This window comes from Nomascus leucogenys, chromosome 18 (genome assembly GCF_006542625.1).
Source record: "Nomascus leucogenys isolate Asia chromosome 18, Asia_NLE_v1, whole genome shotgun sequence".
NCBI lineage: Eukaryota > Metazoa > Chordata > Mammalia > Primates > Hylobatidae > Nomascus > Nomascus leucogenys.
In genome coordinates, this window is record NC_044398.1 from 85,290,282 (window position 1) to 85,308,009 (window position 17,728).

The window sequence follows — 17,728 nt, forward strand, 5'->3', positions numbered from 1 at the left end:
GCGCCTGGCCGGAATATTTTATTTTTTTAATTTGCTAGTCTCACTGGATAACCAAGTCTTGACTTATGGAATGACATAAACTCTGGATGCAGGCATGAATGAATAAAATTAGTTTTTGTAAACGAGAGAATTTGAAACTGCTTAGAGAATAGAGGTAAAAAGGAGTTTCCTTCTTTGGGTAAGAGTGGATCCAAACCATATATTCTCTGGCTATTCGAGTCTCCAGAGGTGTGTGGTCATTTTTTTGTTGTGGTGATTCCCAAAGATTTGCAGTGTTGGCAAGTACCCAAAATTTATCTCAGCCGGTCATAAACCTTAGTGCCTTTTGATGGTTTTATTTTATAGAGTTACTTATTAAAGTTATACGTAAATCATTACTGTTATCCTTTTAAGTTTCTGTATTTAACTATTACCATTTTTTATTTTATAGTCATTACATATTGGATATTATGTAGAATGTAGTTATGTATAGTGTGTTTTATCTAATTATTTGTTGCTTCCCTTTTCTAAGAGTTATTTAATACAGTTTGAGATGGAATTCAGCATTTTTGGGCCTTCTCTCACTGTTTGTAAATAATTGATTTTGTAAAAAGAAAGTAATGTCAGACAGATACTTTAGGGCAATGCAGGCTAGATAGAATATAGTATTTAGAGAGGAGAAAATTTCAACCTTTTATGTAGTTTGAATAGAAATTTAAAAAACCACTTAAGACATTCTTTTGTAAGATGTATTACTCGTGTCATCATAGAAAACTTAAGCCTTTTGTGTGTGTTTTTTGTTTGCATTAAAATAAACACAGTAGCAAATTGCTTCAGGAGTTGAGACAAGAGGGAGCTTGCTGTCTTGGCCTTCTTTGTGCTTCTCTGAGCTATGAGGCTGAGAAGATCTTCAAGTGGATTTTTAGCAAATTTAGCTCATCTGCAAAAGATGAAGTTAAACTCCTCTACTTATGTGCCACCTACAAAGCACTAGAGACTGTAGGAGAAAAGAAAGCCTTTTCATCTGTAATGCAGGTAAGAATGAAGGGGGAAAAATGCATGATGTACTTGGGAAGAAAATTGTCTCTTAACAAATGTCCTTGGAGGGGAGCTTGAAGAAGAGAAACATAGAATAGGGGTTATCTACTGATAGGAAATATTTTTTTAAAATTCCTCTTTCTCAGTTTGAGTAAAGGATACACTGTTCAAGGATCAGTGCTACGTACATATATGCATATATGTGGTGAGAGAGGGAGAGATTTCTTCTAAGAAATTGGCTTACACGCTGGGCAAGGTGGCTCACGCCTCTAATCCGAGCACTTTGGGAGGCCAAGGCAGGCGGATCACGAGGTCAGGAGGTCGAGACCATCCTGGCTAAGATAGTGAAACCCCATCTCTACTAAAAATACAAAAAAAATTAGCCAGGCGTGGTGGCGGGCACCTGTAGTCTCAGCTATTTGGGAGACTGAGGCAGAAGAATGCCGTGAACCCGGGAGGCGGAGCTTGCAGTGAGTTGAGATTGCGCCACTGTGCTCCAGCCTGGGCGACAGAGCGAGACTTTGTCTCAAAAAAAAAAAAAAAAAAAAAAAAAAAAAAAAAAAAAAAAAAAAAAAAAAAAAAAAAAAAAAAAAAAAAAGGATACACGTTGAAGTTAGATTTGAAATAAGTTAGTTTTAAGATTTTTTCTTCAGCCAGGCGCGGTGGTTCACACCTGTAATCCCAGCACTTTGGGAGGCCGAGGTGGGCACATCATGAGGTCAAGAGATCGAAACCATCCTGGCCAACATGGTGAAACCCCGTCTCTACTAACAATACAAAAATTAGCCGGGTGTGGTGGCGCACGCCTGTAGTCCCAGCTACTCGGGAGGCTGAGGCAGGAGAATTGCTTGAAACTGGGAGGCCGAGGTTGCAGTGAGCCAAGATTGTGCCATTGCCTGGGCGACAGAGCCAGACTCTCTCAAAAAAAAAAAAAAACAAAAAAAAAACTAATATTTTCCTCTTTGGTTTTTAGAAATGTTTTTTGAGATTGCTTAGGACCAGAATGATTTGCAAATTTGAAAATAGGAACTCCACTAGGAATGCTGGATAGAAGAGTGCTTTACATTTGTAGAGGGAGACGAGAACTAAATATCACAACTTCCGCGGAGCCTTTTGGTTTGCTAACGTGCCCCAAATTCTTATTCCAAATGGTATAAGATAATTATGTGTAAATGAATACCAGCTCTGCTTAGTTTTATTTCACATTTGTGTATCTGAATATATTAAAAAATCATTCCTTTTTTTTTTTTTTTTTGATGCAGAGTCTTGCTCTGTTGTCCAGCCTAGAGTGCAGTGGCATGATCTCGGCTCATTGCAACCTCTGCCTCCCAGGTTCAAGTGATTCTCCTGCCTCAGCCTCCCGAGTAGCTGGTATTACAGGAGTGCTCCACTAGCCTGGCTAATTTTTGTATTTTTAGTAGAGATGGGGTTTCATTGTGTTGGCCATGCTGGTCTTGAACTCCTGACCTCGAGTGATCCTCCTGCCTTGGCCTCCCGAAGTGCTGGGATTACTGTCATGAGCCACCACACCGGGCCTAAAAGATCATTGATTTAGTTTTGAGTAAGATTTTAAGTGATTGAATTATGGTATTGATGTGTTTGGAATATCTGATATTAGGGTTTTTTTTTTTTTATACAGTTTTTGATATGCTTTATTTTGGGTATGTGATTTAAAAAATATAAAGGAAATATAGGGAATGTGCTTTTTTTTTTTTTTTTTTAAATAAAAAATGTATTTTTAACTGGGCATGGTGGCTCACTCCTGTAACCCCAAGCACTGTGGGAGGCTGAGGCTGGTGAATCACTTGAGTCCAGGAGTTTGAGACCAGCCTGGGCAACATGGTGGAACCGTGTTTCTATCAAAAAAAAAAAAAAAAAAAAGGAAAAAAAATAAGTCGGGCATGGTGGCATGCACCTGTAGTCCCAGCTACTTGGAGGCTGAGGCAGGAGGATCGCTTGTGCCTGGGAGGTTGAGGATACAATGAGCTATGGTCAAGCTACTGCACTCCATTATGGGCAATCTTATCTCAAAAAAAAATAAAACAAAACAAAACATTTTTCCCCTTGATTATAGAGGTTTGAGAAAAATTTGAGGGAAGATTCAGAAAATTACCTGTAACTAAACAGAATGCCACCAGCTTGGGCTTATTCTGCATGCATAATTATGAACATTTCCCCAGCTTTTGTGAAAATTCTCACATTCATAGAAAGATAGATGCACCAGTAAAATAAATACCTGTAAATACGATAATAATTTCATAATATATACTTCACCTAGATTTACCAGTTACTAATATTTTGCCACAGTTTTATTTTCTCACACGCTTTTGTTGAGCATCTGAAAACCATACACATGATGACAGTTCACCTCATAATGTTTTAGTATGCATCTCCCAAGAATAAGGTTTTTCTTCTATATAACAAGAGTATTGTAATCATATCTAAGAAAATGAATTTTATTACATATATGTTCTATATTCAAATTTCTGTAATTACCCCTAAGATGTCTTTTAAATGATTTTTAGCATTGATAGTCTGTGCGTGTATAGATTATAACATTGGCTATTGCAAAATAGTGGTTTTCTTTTTCTGCTTTTTTTTTTGAGACGTAATTTTGCTCTATTGTCCAAGCTGGAGTACAGTGGCACGATCTCGGCTCACTGCAACCTCCGCCTCCTAGGTTCAAGCAGTTCTCTTGCTTCAGCCTGCAGAGTAGCTGGGATTACAGGCATGTGCCACTGTGCTCTGCTAATTTTTATATTTTTAGTAGAGACGGAGTTTCATCATGCTGGCCAGGCTGGTCTTGAACTCCTGACCTCAAGTGATCCACCTGCCTCGTCCTCCCAAAGTGCTGGGGTTACAGGTGTGAGCCACTGCGCCCAGCCTGAAGTGATGGTTTTCTGATTCTAGCATTTCTTTTATAAGATTGCTATGTAAAGCAGAGCTTTTCCTTTTTTAGGGAAAAATATTTTTTAACAGCTGCAAAATAAATATTCTTTTAATAGAATGCCAAATAATTATTTATTATTTTATTTTTGCCATATATTTATTTTAAAAATTTATGTATAATGGTAACCTGAGCCTGCATGTTATTCATGTGTGGTGCCATACTGATCTTCTTTAATTTTAATATGAAGCAAGTACTAATATACTAAAGCATAAATTATATAAAATTTGCTTCATATTTTGGATTGCAAAGTAATTGTTGTACTTTATAAAAAAGTTTCCCAAATCCAATTTACTTTTTTGTATTTGAAATTTAATTGCAGGTAGAATCTTAAAGAGAGCATTTAGGGATATTGTAAACAGATGTTATTAAGGACTAATGTTAACTGATGTCAAAGGACTAATATTAACAAACATTGAAGAAGAGAAAACAGTGTTTTTAGCCTAACATCTTAGTGGAGTGAAATATTTTCAATTTATTTATTTTATTTATTTATTAATTATTATTTTTTTGAGATGGAGTCTCGCTGTATTGTCCAGGCTGGAGTGCAGTGGTGCAATCTCAGCTCACTGCAACCTCTGCCTCCTGAGTTCAAGTGATTCTTGTGCCCCAGCCTCTCGAGTAGTTGAGATTTACAAGTCAATTTTTTTTTTTTTTAACTAAAACTACAGAATCTATTTTTCTTGGTCTCATACTCAGTTTTTTATGTAGTCACTTAGTAAATAATGAACCTAATTTGCTTGTTTTCTCCCTATTTTGTTGAATGTTCACGGTTTGTAACTTTTATTTTTAAGCTTGTAATGACCAGCCTGCAGTCTATTCTTGAAAATGTGGATACACCAGAATTGCTTTGCAAATGTGTTAAGTGCATTCTTTTGGTGGCTCGATGTTACCCTCATATTTTCAGCACTAATTTTAGGGTGAGTTCCTCATTCTGCTTTTTAGATCATGGGGTGAGGGGGATGGCTGTGTGTGTGAGGAACTGAGGAATCAGATGGAAAACCATGCCTCTGCTCCTTTGAATATAATCAGTGATATTTGAGGTTCCAGGGTTAAATGCCGCATTTTTCTTTCTGACATTCATACCTTAAAATATTTGAAGAAAATAGACTATTTCATTGTTGTCAGAAACGTAGTTCTTTTATTTTCCTGCCCCTCTCCCCTTTCTAAGTTTCTAGAATGTCAAGTAGGTAGAACATAGATGCTCCTTTTAGGATCTTTTACTGTGAAATGGTCCACAGGTGAATGGCAGTAATATCTTAAAATGATTGGCCCCCTCTCTCTTTGTTTCCATCAAGGATACAGTTGATATATTAGTTGGATGGCATATAGATCATACTCAGAAACCTTCGCTCACACAGCAGGTATCTGGTAAGTCTTGCAGCCTATACCAGTTATTTAAATACTGTCGGGGAGGAGCAGTGGTCCCCCAGTGACCATTTATCAATACCATCTCTTTAATAATGCAAGAAAACTAATTCAGAGAAATGTTTTATTGTAAATGAACATTACTTGTTAGCTAAATATATATTTTCAGAGGAAATTACTAGTAGGTGGGTAGAGTAAGTACAGACAGGACTTACCCAAGTTATTTGTAGTTTGTACTGGTAGGAAAATATATGGTAAGAATATATTGTAGTGGCAATACCCTGAAGTGGACAATGAAAGATCCAAGTTATTTGTAACATTTTATTGTTTTTCTGCTTATTTTTTAAAAAAGGGAAATACAGGGTTAATTTGGAGAATTGTCATGAATGAGAAATGGTTTTGTTTCCCATTTTTTTGGAGTTAAGTGAATGACCAGCTTGGCTCATTTGCACATTTCAGCTTGTTTCAAGTGTCATAGTTTCTCGTAACTTACTTGGTGTGATAAACTTTTGAAAATAGGATATTCAGGTGATAGTGATCTGTTTCATTTTCACTGAGAAGATGAGTATACACCTTTAATGGTTAGATGTGGCCCTGGGATTAGCCAGGCCAATGGTAGATTGTGGCATTTTAGTCTTAAGTCATGTGTACTGACAGTATAGATATGAAATTTACTGAAAAGGTAAGTAAATAACATTTACATGTTAATTTCTGCAGAAATTAAAGAGGTATTAATTAAAGAGGTATTGGTTAATCGTGATCAGCATGTTTAATAGTCTTAATTTTATGATATAGGACATGTTTTAGGGTATGCTGCTTGAAAACCAGATACCTCTTAAAACAAGGCCCTTATACTTTTTTAATTTGGATTTTTTGGTGTTTTTTTCCCCCCTACCCTTTCATAATTTCTTATATGATTCCAAGGGTGGTTGCAGAGTTTGGAGCCATTTTGGGTAGCTGATCTTGCATTTTCTACCACTCTTCTTGGTCAGTTTCTAGAAGACATGGAAGCATATGCTGAGGTGAGTATATAGAAAGATGTTTCTTTAAATTTTGGTTAAGAAAAAAATCTTAAATTGTGCTAGACTTATTTTAAAATAGCTCAGACCTCCTGACATTTAAGCAGAAATTGCAAGCCCATTGCAATATTTTAAACTTTTTTTTTTTTTTTTTTTTTTTTTTTTGAGACAGAGTCTTGCTCTGTCACCCAGGCTGGAGTGCAATGGCACGATCTCGGCTCACTGCAACCGCCACCTCCTGGGTTCAAATGATTCTTCTGCCTCAGCCTCCCGAGTAGCTGGGGTTACAGATGCCCGCCACCACGCCCAGCTAATTTTTGTATTTTTAGTAGAGACGGGGTTTCACCATGTTGGCCAGGCTGGTCTCAAACTCCTGACCTCAGGTGATCCACCCGCCTCAGCCTCCCAAAGTGCTGGGATTATAGGCGTGAGCCCCCGCACCCAGTCAATATTTTAAGCATTTATTTCAGATGTGTTTAAGTTACCAGGAGAATTACTGGAGAGACTAAAAGAAATGTTGCAAGCTTTGTATTTCGCAAAGCTTTATGTACTCTTGGTAGCTGGTATTTTTCTAAAGACATTTTTTGTTATTTATTTTTATTGTTTGTTCCCAGTCTTCAGAGTCTTAAAGCAAATTGATGTTGTGTTATAAAAAAAACATAAAACACCAAAAGCCCCTAAAGATTTTCCTCTTACATATGTACAGGAGATCTTGAATCGTACTTTGGAGGACAAGCCTTGGCTTCAGCCAGCTTTCGTGGCTGTACGAATATAGCGTAGGAGCTTTAAGAGTGCTGCTGAAGCCTCTGTTACTGGTACTTGGCTTTTCTGGCCCCACTGTCGTGGCTTAACTCTGTGCCATCTCTTATCTGAATCTGTTTGTGTTTCTCCCCTATTCAGATCAACCAGTCAAGGCTCCCATAAAGATTTTAGCCTCGTCTTGTTTTTTTCATCTTTGCTGCTTGTAGTCAACAGGAATTCAGTACCTTTAGCTGTACTGATGTGTTTACTCTTTCCTAGAAAAGCAAGGAAATGTTTTGCTTCTGTGTTTTTTTTCCTTTGTCCCCACACCTAGAACATCTTTTTTCACAGCCCATGTTTAAAGCTGATCTACCTCTCATAAGCCACACATTCTAGTTTGTAGAGATGCTTCCCCTTGTTATCCTTAAGATCTCATTCTCTTCTGTTATTTTGGTTCTTAATTTTAGGTAGATGTATACATTGGTTCTAGTATCCCAGTTTTTGCGAATCTTGTCCTTTTCATATATCGTACTTCTTCAGTTACACATCTGTAGACCAGGTCTTATAACCTCCCTTTGCTCTTCATGTGCATGCTCTTGGTTTGGAGGACTTACTGTTGAGCTGAGTGGCTCAGAGAATACCTAGAATGAGATTTTTAGCCAAAAACTAATTTCAGGAGTGGCAAAAGCTTCCATCTTCATTTATACCTACATATAACTAGAGCATATGTGCTAGAATTGATTTTTCCCCAACAGCTTTCTGAGTTGATATAAGAGATTATTTCCTTAATTTATTGTCTATTGGGTTTAATGTTGGCTTTTTGAAATAATTTGGTAAAACCCATTTTTATATTTAGAGTCATGAATATTCTCATGGGCCACAGTTCTCTTTCTAAAAGCCTAAAAATCTATTCTAAAATGAATTGATTGAAATATTTTAGAGTTTTTTTTTTTTTTTTTTTTTAAACAATGTACTACTTATTAAGAATGCTGTGAATTCACATCTAGGACCTCAGCCATGTGGCCTCTGGGGAATCAGTGGATGAAGATGTCCCTCCTCCATCAGTGTCGTTACCAAAGCTGGCTGCGCTTCTCCGGGTATTTAGTACTGTGGTGAGGAGCATTGGGGAACGCTTCAGCCCAATTCGGGGTCCTCCAATTACTGAGGCATATGTAACAGATGTAAGTGCTTTTGGGCATTTCAAGTGTCATTCAAAAATAAAATTGTTTTACATTGTAAATGCTTCTCTTTACCTGGTGAACTGTTATTAATCATTTGTTTAGTATGTATGTATGTATGTATATATGTATATATTGTCTGACTGCTTTCTTAAATAACCAGAAAAGTAAGGAATCCTGTTATATCTCATCCTCCTTTCATCCAACTCCCCTACCCTCCCATGACAAAAGGCCACTCTGAATTTTTAAATCTTATTCTTTTGTTTTTAAATAATATTTATTATAATTTTACTTTTAAATTATTGGGTTTCCTTTTAGTTTTTCAACATACTACGAATAGCACACTATAGGAAAAGCCTCAGAAAGTAATCTTTTCTGAGCATAAGATGGAAGTCATATGAAAACTTACATGCCTTTATATTCTTTGATAGCCTGATATCAAAGAACATAAACAAATTAAAAATGAGGTAGCTAGATTGCCACACTTCAGCAGCCTCAAACATTAGCTGCACTGTATGTAGCACATCCAATGAGGGTTCAGTGGAAAAGACACAAGAAATGAACCCCAGGCATTGTACTCTGCTTTGAATAAGGAGAAAGAAGCATGTGTGATACAGTCATAAAAGACTTAATCTAACTGATGAAAATTTTACTGTTAGGATAAAACTTGCTTTTAGGATCAGATACTTTTGCTGAACATGTTGCTAGATAAAATAGGATATTGATTATATAGATATATAAAATTTTTAGTAAGTTGTGTATTTGAGCAGAAATGTCAGAACTTAAAGATAAATGAAACCAGCATATTGGTATTTTTAACCAATATGGTTTCAAAATGGTTTAATATCTTTGCTTCATTTTTAATGTCTAAAAGGTGGTTGAAGCCTGTACAGAGTTGAAATAAAAAGCCATTAATTCAGACATTAAATAAAAGGGACATAATTTATAGGATAGGTGTATATTGATTTATGAGGATCTTTTAGGCCTTTGAGAATGGTAGAATGATGTTTGTTTTGTTTTGTTTTGTTTTGTTTTTTTGGGAGCTAGAGCCTCACTCTGTCACCCAGGTTGGAGTGTAGTGGTGCAGTCATAGCTCACTGTAATCTTGAACTCTTGGGCCCATGTGAACCTCCCACCTCACTCAGCTCTACAAGCGAGTGTCACCATACCCAGCTTTTTTTTCTTTTTAAAGTGAGGTGGTGCCATCACGACTCAGTGCAGCCTCTATCTCTTGGGCTCAAGTGATCCTCCCACCATAGCTCTTGCTAATTTTTTATTTTTGTAGAGATGGAGTCTCAGTGTTTCCCAAGCTGGTCTTGAACTTTTGGCCTCAAGCAGTCTTCCCACTTCAGCCTCCCAGAGTGTTGGGATTATAGACATGAGCCACTGTGCATGGCCAAGAATCCTTCCCCCTCTGCCCCCATTTTATTTTTTCTTTTTTTTTCCTTTTTTTTTTTTTTTAGAGACATGATCTTTGTTGCCCAGGCTGGAGTGCAGTGGCACGATCTTGGCTCACTGCAGCCTTGACCTCCCAGGCTTAAGTGATCCTCCCTCAGCCTCTCAAGTAGTTGGGACTACTGGTGCGAGCCACCACGCCCAACTAATTTAAAAACAAATTTGGTAGAGATGAGGTGTTGTTATGTTGACATGGCTGGTCTCAAACTCCTGGACTCAAGAGAACCTTCCAGCTAATCCTCTCAAAGTGCTAGGATGATAGATGAGTTACTGTGCCCAACCTCCAAGGATACTTTTAATGAAAACTATGGGTAGACTAAATAAAATCCTGTATGTATTGGTTGTTAAATATTATAGAAATATTTTTTAACCTTTGCTCTGTTTTCTCCCCTATTTTATTAGAAATTTAGTACACAATTATTGGCCATTATAGTTAAGTGGGGGATTTTGTTTGTGTGTGTATTGGAAATAATATGATTTTTGAAGATATTATGTGGTAAGCATGAGAGTGCTTATCTTTCAAAAGAGACCATCAGTAGATAGAAACTTTAATTTAAAGCTTAAAGTGACTTGTATGTTTAGTTTTAAAAGACTGATTCCCAAAAGCCCTAGAGCTAGCTTGGTGTAGTATGTGTGGGCAGGCTATTCCCATGCTGTCAATACCATTACTGTCGTGGTGTATTTCATGATAAAGATTCTGAGCTTCAGCCATTTAGTGACATTGGGAGAAATGAAGTTGGGTATATGGGAAATAGAGGATGGCACATTCCATTTCCTGTCATAATAGCACTTTAGGATTTTTTAGCCAAGATCACATTTACATACTGTACTAAAGATATCAGTATTATTCAACTACTGAGAACTAGAATATTAAGAGACTGCTGGCAAGGCAAGCAGTTAATTTTCAGTTGAAATTGCATTAAATAAAAAGTATTTTCTTGCTTTGTGGAAGCATGTGAATTTTTTAAAAAAGCTGCTTGTTTTCCCCATTTACAGGTTCTGTACAGAGTAATGAGATGTGTGACGGCTGCAAACCAGGTGTTTTTTTCTGAGGCTGTGTTGACAGCTGCTAATGAGTGTGTTGGTGTTTTGCTCGGCAGCTTGGATCCTAGTATGACTATACATTGTGACATGGTCATTACATATGGATTAGACCAACTGGAGAATTGCCAGACTTGTGGTACCGATTATATCATCTCAGTCTTGAATTTACTCACGCTGGTATGTGAATTATTCTTTTCCCTTTTAATGTGTTGGTTTATTCAGGCCCTTAAATCGATATGTAAGAAATTAAGGGCTTTGTCTGGGCATGGTGGCTCATGCTTGTAATCCCAGCACTTTGGGAGGCGAAAGCAGAAGGATTGCTTGCATCCAGGAATTCTGGCACAGCTTGGGCAATGTAGTGAGACCCCATCTGTACAAAAAGTCAAAAATTAGCTTGGTGTAGTGGCGTGCACCTGTAGTCCTAGCTACTTGGAGGCTGAGGGAGGAAGATTGATTAAGCCCAGGGACTTGAGTTGAAGTGAGCTCTGATTGTGCCACTGCACTCAGCCAAGGTAAAAGGCCCTGTCTCCAAAAAAGAAAAAAAATAAGGGTTTTGCTTTATTATATTATTTTTTAGAGTACATTCATCAGTCTTATAATCTATGCTTTCATTTTAGTGTCTATTTACTTTTATTTTTAATGCAATTTTTTTTTGAGACAGGTTCTCACTCTGTTGCACAGGATGAAGTGCAGTGGCATGATTTTGGCTCACTACAGCCTTGACCTCAGGTGATCCTCCCACCTCAACCTCCCAGGTAGCTAGGACTACAGGCGTGCACCACCGCACCTGGCTAATTTTTTGTATTACTTTGTAGAGATGGAGTTTTGCTGTGTTGCCCAGGCTGGTCTTGAACTCTTAGGCTCAAGCAATCCACCTGCCTTGGCCTCCCAAAGGACTGGGATTATAGACATGAGCCACTCTGCCAGGCCTCTATTTTTAGTGGTTGATAGCTAGTCTCGGTGTAGCTTTACTCGTTTTTTTTGAGGAAACATTGCTCTAGGCACCAGATTCTTTCTTTTTTTCTTTTCTTTTTTTTTGTCACAGGACCTTGCTGTATTCCCCTGGTTGGAGTGCAGCGGTTCAATCAGAGCTCACTGCAGCCTCAAACTCCTGGGCTCAAGTGATCCTCCCACTCAGCCTCCTGACTCTCTGGGACTACAGATGCATGCCACCATTCCTGGCTAACCTTTGTATTTTTTGGAGAGAAGGGGTCTCACTACATTGTCTAGGCTGGCCTCAAGATTCTTGGTCTCAAGTGATCCTCCTGCCTTGCCCTCCCAAAGTGCTGGGATTACAGGTGTGAGCAATCATGCCTGGCCTCCTTTAATTTCTTTCTTTTTTTTTTTTTTTTTTTTGAGATGGAGTTTCGCTCTTTTGCCCAGGCTGGAGTGCAGTGGCGCAATTGTATTTTTAGTAGAGACGGGGTTTCACCATGTTAGCCAGGATGGTCTCGATCTCCTGATCTCGTGATCTGCCTGCCTTGGCCTCCCAAAGTGCTGGGATTACAGGTGTGAGCCACCGCGCCCGGCCGGCCTCCTTTAATTTCTTAGCCATAAATATCCTCCCCCCACTTTTATTATGGACATTCTGAAGCACATAAAAATAGGGAGCATGGTATAATAAATTTGTACATACTTAACACAGCTTCTATAATTAGAAACAAATGGCCCATCTGGTTTCATCTAGGCCTCTTTGCTATCCTTTCATCTGCAACTGGATTATTTTAAAGCAAATTCTAGATGACATCCTGCTGAGCATTTCTGCCAGAATTACACCTCTTTTTGCTAATGTGAGAAAATGCCCATGATAACTGTAAAATACGTGTGTCCTATTTAGGTGTCTAAACACTTTAATGTCACAGTATTAGGCCTTAAAATACAGCTTAGATATATTTTTCCAAATTAAAAGACTTTATTTTTTAGATATACAGAAAATTGAGCAGAAAGCAATGAGTTCCCATATACCTTCTTCATCCCAACAGTTTCCCCTCATTAACATATTGTGTTAGTGTGGTACATTTATTACAAAGGAGCGAATATTGATATTAACTAATTTTATGGTTTACTTTGTGTTATGTATTCTATGGACTTTAACATGTGTAATGACATGTATCCCCTATTAACCACTATCATACAGGATAGTTTCACTTCCCTAAAAATCTTTTATGTTCTACCCACTCCTTCCTCGTTCCCTCTCCCCACTCCTCCCTCCGTCCATCTTAAGCCCATGGCAACCCCTGATCTTTTTACTGTCTCCATCGTTTTGCCTTTTCCAGAATGCCATGTAGTTGGAGTCATAGTATGTAGCCTTTTCAATTGGCTTCTTTCACTTAACAGTGTGCATTTAAGGTTTCTCCATGTCTTTTTGTAATTTGAGAAGCTCATTTAAAAAAAATTTTATTCTTTTAGATTGTTGAACAGATAAATACAAAACTGCCATCATCATTTGTAGAAAAACTGTTTATACCATCATCTAAACTACTATTCTTGCGTTATCATAAAGAAAAAGAGGTAAGTAATACATTGATAATGAATTTTGACAACTTGAGTCACTGAAGAGTTGGACCTAATGTTGCTTACCAGGCTATATAAGTGAAATTTAGTGAAATGTGAAATGTTTGATTTAGAATATAGTGATTGTATTTGTTCTTTTAAATTTCTATTTCTTGATAATCATACTGAATACTTTCATGAATGATGTGCCAGATACTCTTTTCAGACTATGCATCTTGCTGTTATTAAATTTATTAAATTTTCATAAGGGTAAAACAAGTTGACACATTTATAAAGTTATAAATTAAGAAGTACTGTATATTTTGTAAGCAAGAATGACTGGCTTTTCAACCACCCCCTAGTCAAATCCACCACAGACTTTCCTGGTAGATTTAAGAAACCCAGTCTTAAACTGCTGTTTGCATATGTCTTTTGATGTTGATTATTTAAAAAAAAAAAACAAAAACGGCCATTTCGGAAATTTCATATTGACAGTTTTCATTTATAGTACTCTTTATTTGTGATAAAACTTTATAGATTTGAGATAGCATACTGATCTGTGTCAATTTTCTGATTGGTTTTTAAGAAATTAAAATATTGAGTATTATGGACAGTGAATTGATCAATCTTAAATTTATTTGTATCATCAGCACTAATACAGATAGTGATTTATTTTCCATATAATTTTAGAAGGTTTATTTTCCATTTATCGTTTCCTTGAATTTTTTGTTTTTCAGGTTGTTGCTGTAGCCCATGCTGTTTATCAAGCAGTGCTCAGCTTGAAGAATATTCCTGTTTTGGAGACTGCCTATAAGTTAATATTGGGAGAAATGACTTGTGCCCTAAACAACCTCCTACACAGCCTGCAACTTCCTGAGGCCTGTTCTGAAATAAAACATGAGGCTTTTAAGAATCATGTGTTCAATGTAGACAATGCAAAATTTGTAGTTATATTTGACCTCAGTGCCCTGACTACAATTGGAAATGCCAAAAACTCACTAATAGGGGTGAGTCTTTAATTGTAATGACTTTGTTTTATCCACAGTTAAGCCTTTTCTCATTACATATTTATGTATTTCACTGTCATGTCAACATGTCTGCAGAATCACTGTGTGTAACAAACAGCCATATTTAAGACATGCCTGGATAAATAAAATTGTTAGGAATGTTTTTTTGCCATTATATTTAACTTTTCTTCTTTTTCCTTGACAAATCTTGATAAGTTTTTTATATTAGTTTTATTTTCTAGAAATGTCTTATGAATTTCTCCTATTTGCTCTAGCATGCTTATAGAAAATGTCAATGTTTCTTACAGCTCAAATTTGTATAGTTGTTTTAAAATGCAGTCTCTTTCTTCTTCCCCTGATACTTTTTTCTTTCTGTCTACTGAAGTTAGGTCTTATATTTTGGCTGTCTCTTTTCCCTAGGAACATTCATACAGGTTGAATATTCCTTATCTGAAATACTTGGGACTGGAAGTGTTTTAGATTTCGGATTTTGGAATACTTTTTTTTTTTCGGAGATGGAGTTTCACTCTTGTTGCCCAGGCTGGAGTGCAATGTCGCAATCTCGGCTCGCTGCAACCTCAGCCTCCCGGGTACAAGTGATTCTCCTGTTTCAGCCTCCCAAGAAGCTCGGATTACAGGCATGCGCCACCATGCCTGGCTGATTTTTTTGTATTTAGTGGAGATGGGTTTTCACCACGTTAGCCAGGCTGGTTGTGAGCTCCTGACCTCAGGTGGTCCACCTGCCTTGGCCTCCCAAAATGCTGGGATTACAGGTTGGCAGCACCATGCCCAGCCGGATTTTGGAATATTTTCATAACACTTAAACTGGTGAGCATCCCTAATCTGAAAATTCTAAATCTAAAATGCCCCCAAATTTGAAACTTTTTGAGCACCAGTATGATGCCCCAAGTGGAAAATCCCACACCTGACCTCATGCGATGAGTCCAAACGGTTGTATGTACAAAATTATTTAAAATATTGCATAAAATGACCTTCAGGCTATGAATAGAAGGTGTCTGTGAAACATAAATGAATTTCGTGTTTAGACTTGGGTCCCATCCCCCACATATTTTATATATATGCAAGTATTCTCAAATCCAAAAATATACAAAGTCTGAAACACTTCTGGTCCCAAGCATTTTGAATAAGGGATACTCAACCTGTAGTCTTTCTTTTAGGGGGGAAAAAAAAAGGCTTTTTTTTTTTTTTTTTTTGAGACACAGTCATGCTGTTGTCGCCTGGGCTGGAGTGCAGTGGTGCAATCTCGGCTCACTGCAACCTCTGCCTCCCAGGTTCCAGCAGTTGTCCTGCCTCGGCCTCCCTAGTAGCTGAGATTACAGACGCCTGCCACTACGATGGGCTAATTTTTGTATTTTTAGTAGACACAGGGTTTCGCCATGTTGGCCAGGCTGGTCTCAAACTCCTGTTGGTTCTTTTTTTTTTTTTTGGGACGGAGTCTCACTCTGTTGCCCAGTTTGCCTCCTGGGTTCATGCCCTTCTCCTGCCTCAGCCTCCTGAGTAGCTGGGACTACAGGCGTCTGCCACCACGCGCGGGTAATTTTTTGTATTTTTAGTAGAGACAGGGTTTCACCGTGTTAGCCAGGGTGGTCTTGAACTCCCGACCTCGTGATCCACCCGGCTCGGCCTCCCGAAGTGCTGGGATTACAGGTGTGAGCCACTGCGCCCGGCTAGCTGGTCTCAAACTCTTGACCTCAGGTGATCCACCCCCCTCAGCCTCCCAAAGTGCTGGAATTACAGGCATGAGCCACCGCGCCCAGCATGTTTTCTTTTTTTTTTTTTTTTGAGACGGAGTCTCGCTCTGTCGCCCAGGCTGGAGTGCAGTGGCGCAATCTCGGCTCACTGCAAGCTCCGCCTCCCGGGTTCACGCCATCCTCCTGCCTCAGCCTCTCTGAGTAGCTGGGACTACAGGCGTCTGCCACCATGCCCGGCTAATTTTTTGTATTTTTAGTACAGACGGGGTTACACCGTGGTCTCGATCTCCTGACCTCGTGATCCGCCCACCTCGGCCTCCCAAAGTGCTGGGATTACAAGCGTGAGCCATCGCGCCCGGCCCTGTTTTCTTTTCTTTTCTTTTCTTTTTTAAGTAATTCTACGTGGCCCTGCTCTTGATTTGTATTTATTGTTTATGGTTTGTGTATTTCTTCTTCCTATTGGACCACACAGAGTTGAAAAACATTATTTTTAATAGAAAGTAATAGGTGTAGGCTGGGCATGGTTGCTCACACCTGTAAACCCAGCACTCTGGGAGGCCACATTGGGCTGATGACTTGTGGTCAGGAGTTTGAGACCAGCCTGGCCAACATGGTGAAACCTCGCCTCTACTAAAAATAGAAAAATTAGCCAGGGGTGGTGGTGCATACCTGTAATCCTAGCTACTTTGGAGGCTGAGGTAGGAGAATTGCTTGAACCCAGGAAGTGGAGGTTGCAGTGAGTTGAGATCACACCACCGCACTCCAGCCTGGGCGACAGAACCAGACTCTGTCTCAAAAGGAAAAAAAAAGAGAAAGAAAGTAGTGGACATAATTAGGGAATAAAGTCTTTAGGAGGAAAAAGGTAAAATTTGATGTTTGCGCTTGCATGTGCTCCATGTTGTTTGATTGGTTTGCCTTGTATAATTCCATAGCTGCTTTGCTTATTGCCAGTTACAGCTTATGTTTGAAGTCACAATAAACTCTTCTTCAAACATGAAAGTTTGATTTTTGAGGAATTCACATTATTTACAGATTCAAAGATGTTTATGTCCTGTACTCTAGAAATAAGGACAAAGTGGGTGGGGATGGGGCAGTCAGGTGGAATGTCTTGGCAGTGTAAAGGAAAAAGATGGATGGAAAAGGTGTAGAGTGGCAGGGTGTACCTTTGTTTCCTTATTGAACAGGGCACCTTGCCATTTGCAGTATATGAAAAATTGAGGAAATACAGTCTGCTTCCACAAAAGGCACATACAAAGGGCTTTGTTTAGACCAGAGTTCAGCAAACTATGGTCCATGGGCGAAATACAGCCCAGCACCTGTTTTTTGTTATTTTAAATGTATAATTCACTGATTTTTAGTATATTCGCAGAAGTGTACAACCATCACAATACTGGCGCCTGTTTTTGTAAAGAAAGTTCTTGTTGGGCTGGGCGCAGTGGCTCATGCCTGTAATCCCTCAGGAGACCGAGGCGGGCAGATCACCTCAGCTCAGGAGTTCAAGACCAGCCTGGCCAACATGGTGAAACCCTGTCTCTACTAAAAAAATACAAAAGTTAGCAGGGCGTGGTGATGGGCGCCTATAATCCCAGCTACTTGGGAGAGTGAGGCAGGGAGAATTGCTTGAACCCCGGAGGTGGAGGTTTCAGTGAGCCAAGATCGCACCATTGCACACCAGCTTGGGCAACAGAGTGGGAGACTCCGACTCAAAAAAGAAAGTTTTCTTGGAACACAGGTACTCTCATTCCTG

The 17,728-nt window shown here is 38.7% G+C and overlaps 1 protein-coding gene and 1 pseudogene across 4 annotated transcripts in view; both read left to right on the forward strand.

Annotated features, from left to right (window-relative positions):
• SMG1 (SMG1 nonsense mediated mRNA decay associated PI3K related kinase) overlaps positions 1-17,728 on the forward strand; it is a 116,795-nt gene that overhangs the window by 36,467 nt on the left and 62,600 nt on the right. For all 4 annotated transcript variants that reach the window (XM_030797958.1, XM_030797959.1, XM_030797960.1 and 1 more), the window contains 8 exons: positions 801-1,014; positions 4,759-4,884; positions 5,263-5,335; positions 6,257-6,354; positions 8,100-8,273; positions 10,722-10,946; positions 13,179-13,280; positions 14,000-14,269. In XM_030797958.1, the coding sequence (XP_030653818.1) occupies positions 801-1,014; positions 4,759-4,884; positions 5,263-5,335; positions 6,257-6,354; positions 8,100-8,273; positions 10,722-10,946; positions 13,179-13,280; positions 14,000-14,269 (1,282 nt within the window). The remainder of the gene's footprint in view (positions 1-800; positions 1,015-4,758; positions 4,885-5,262; positions 5,336-6,256; positions 6,355-8,099; positions 8,274-10,721; positions 10,947-13,178; positions 13,281-13,999; positions 14,270-17,728) is intronic.
• LOC115831178 lies at positions 14,559-15,086 on the forward strand (annotated as a pseudogene).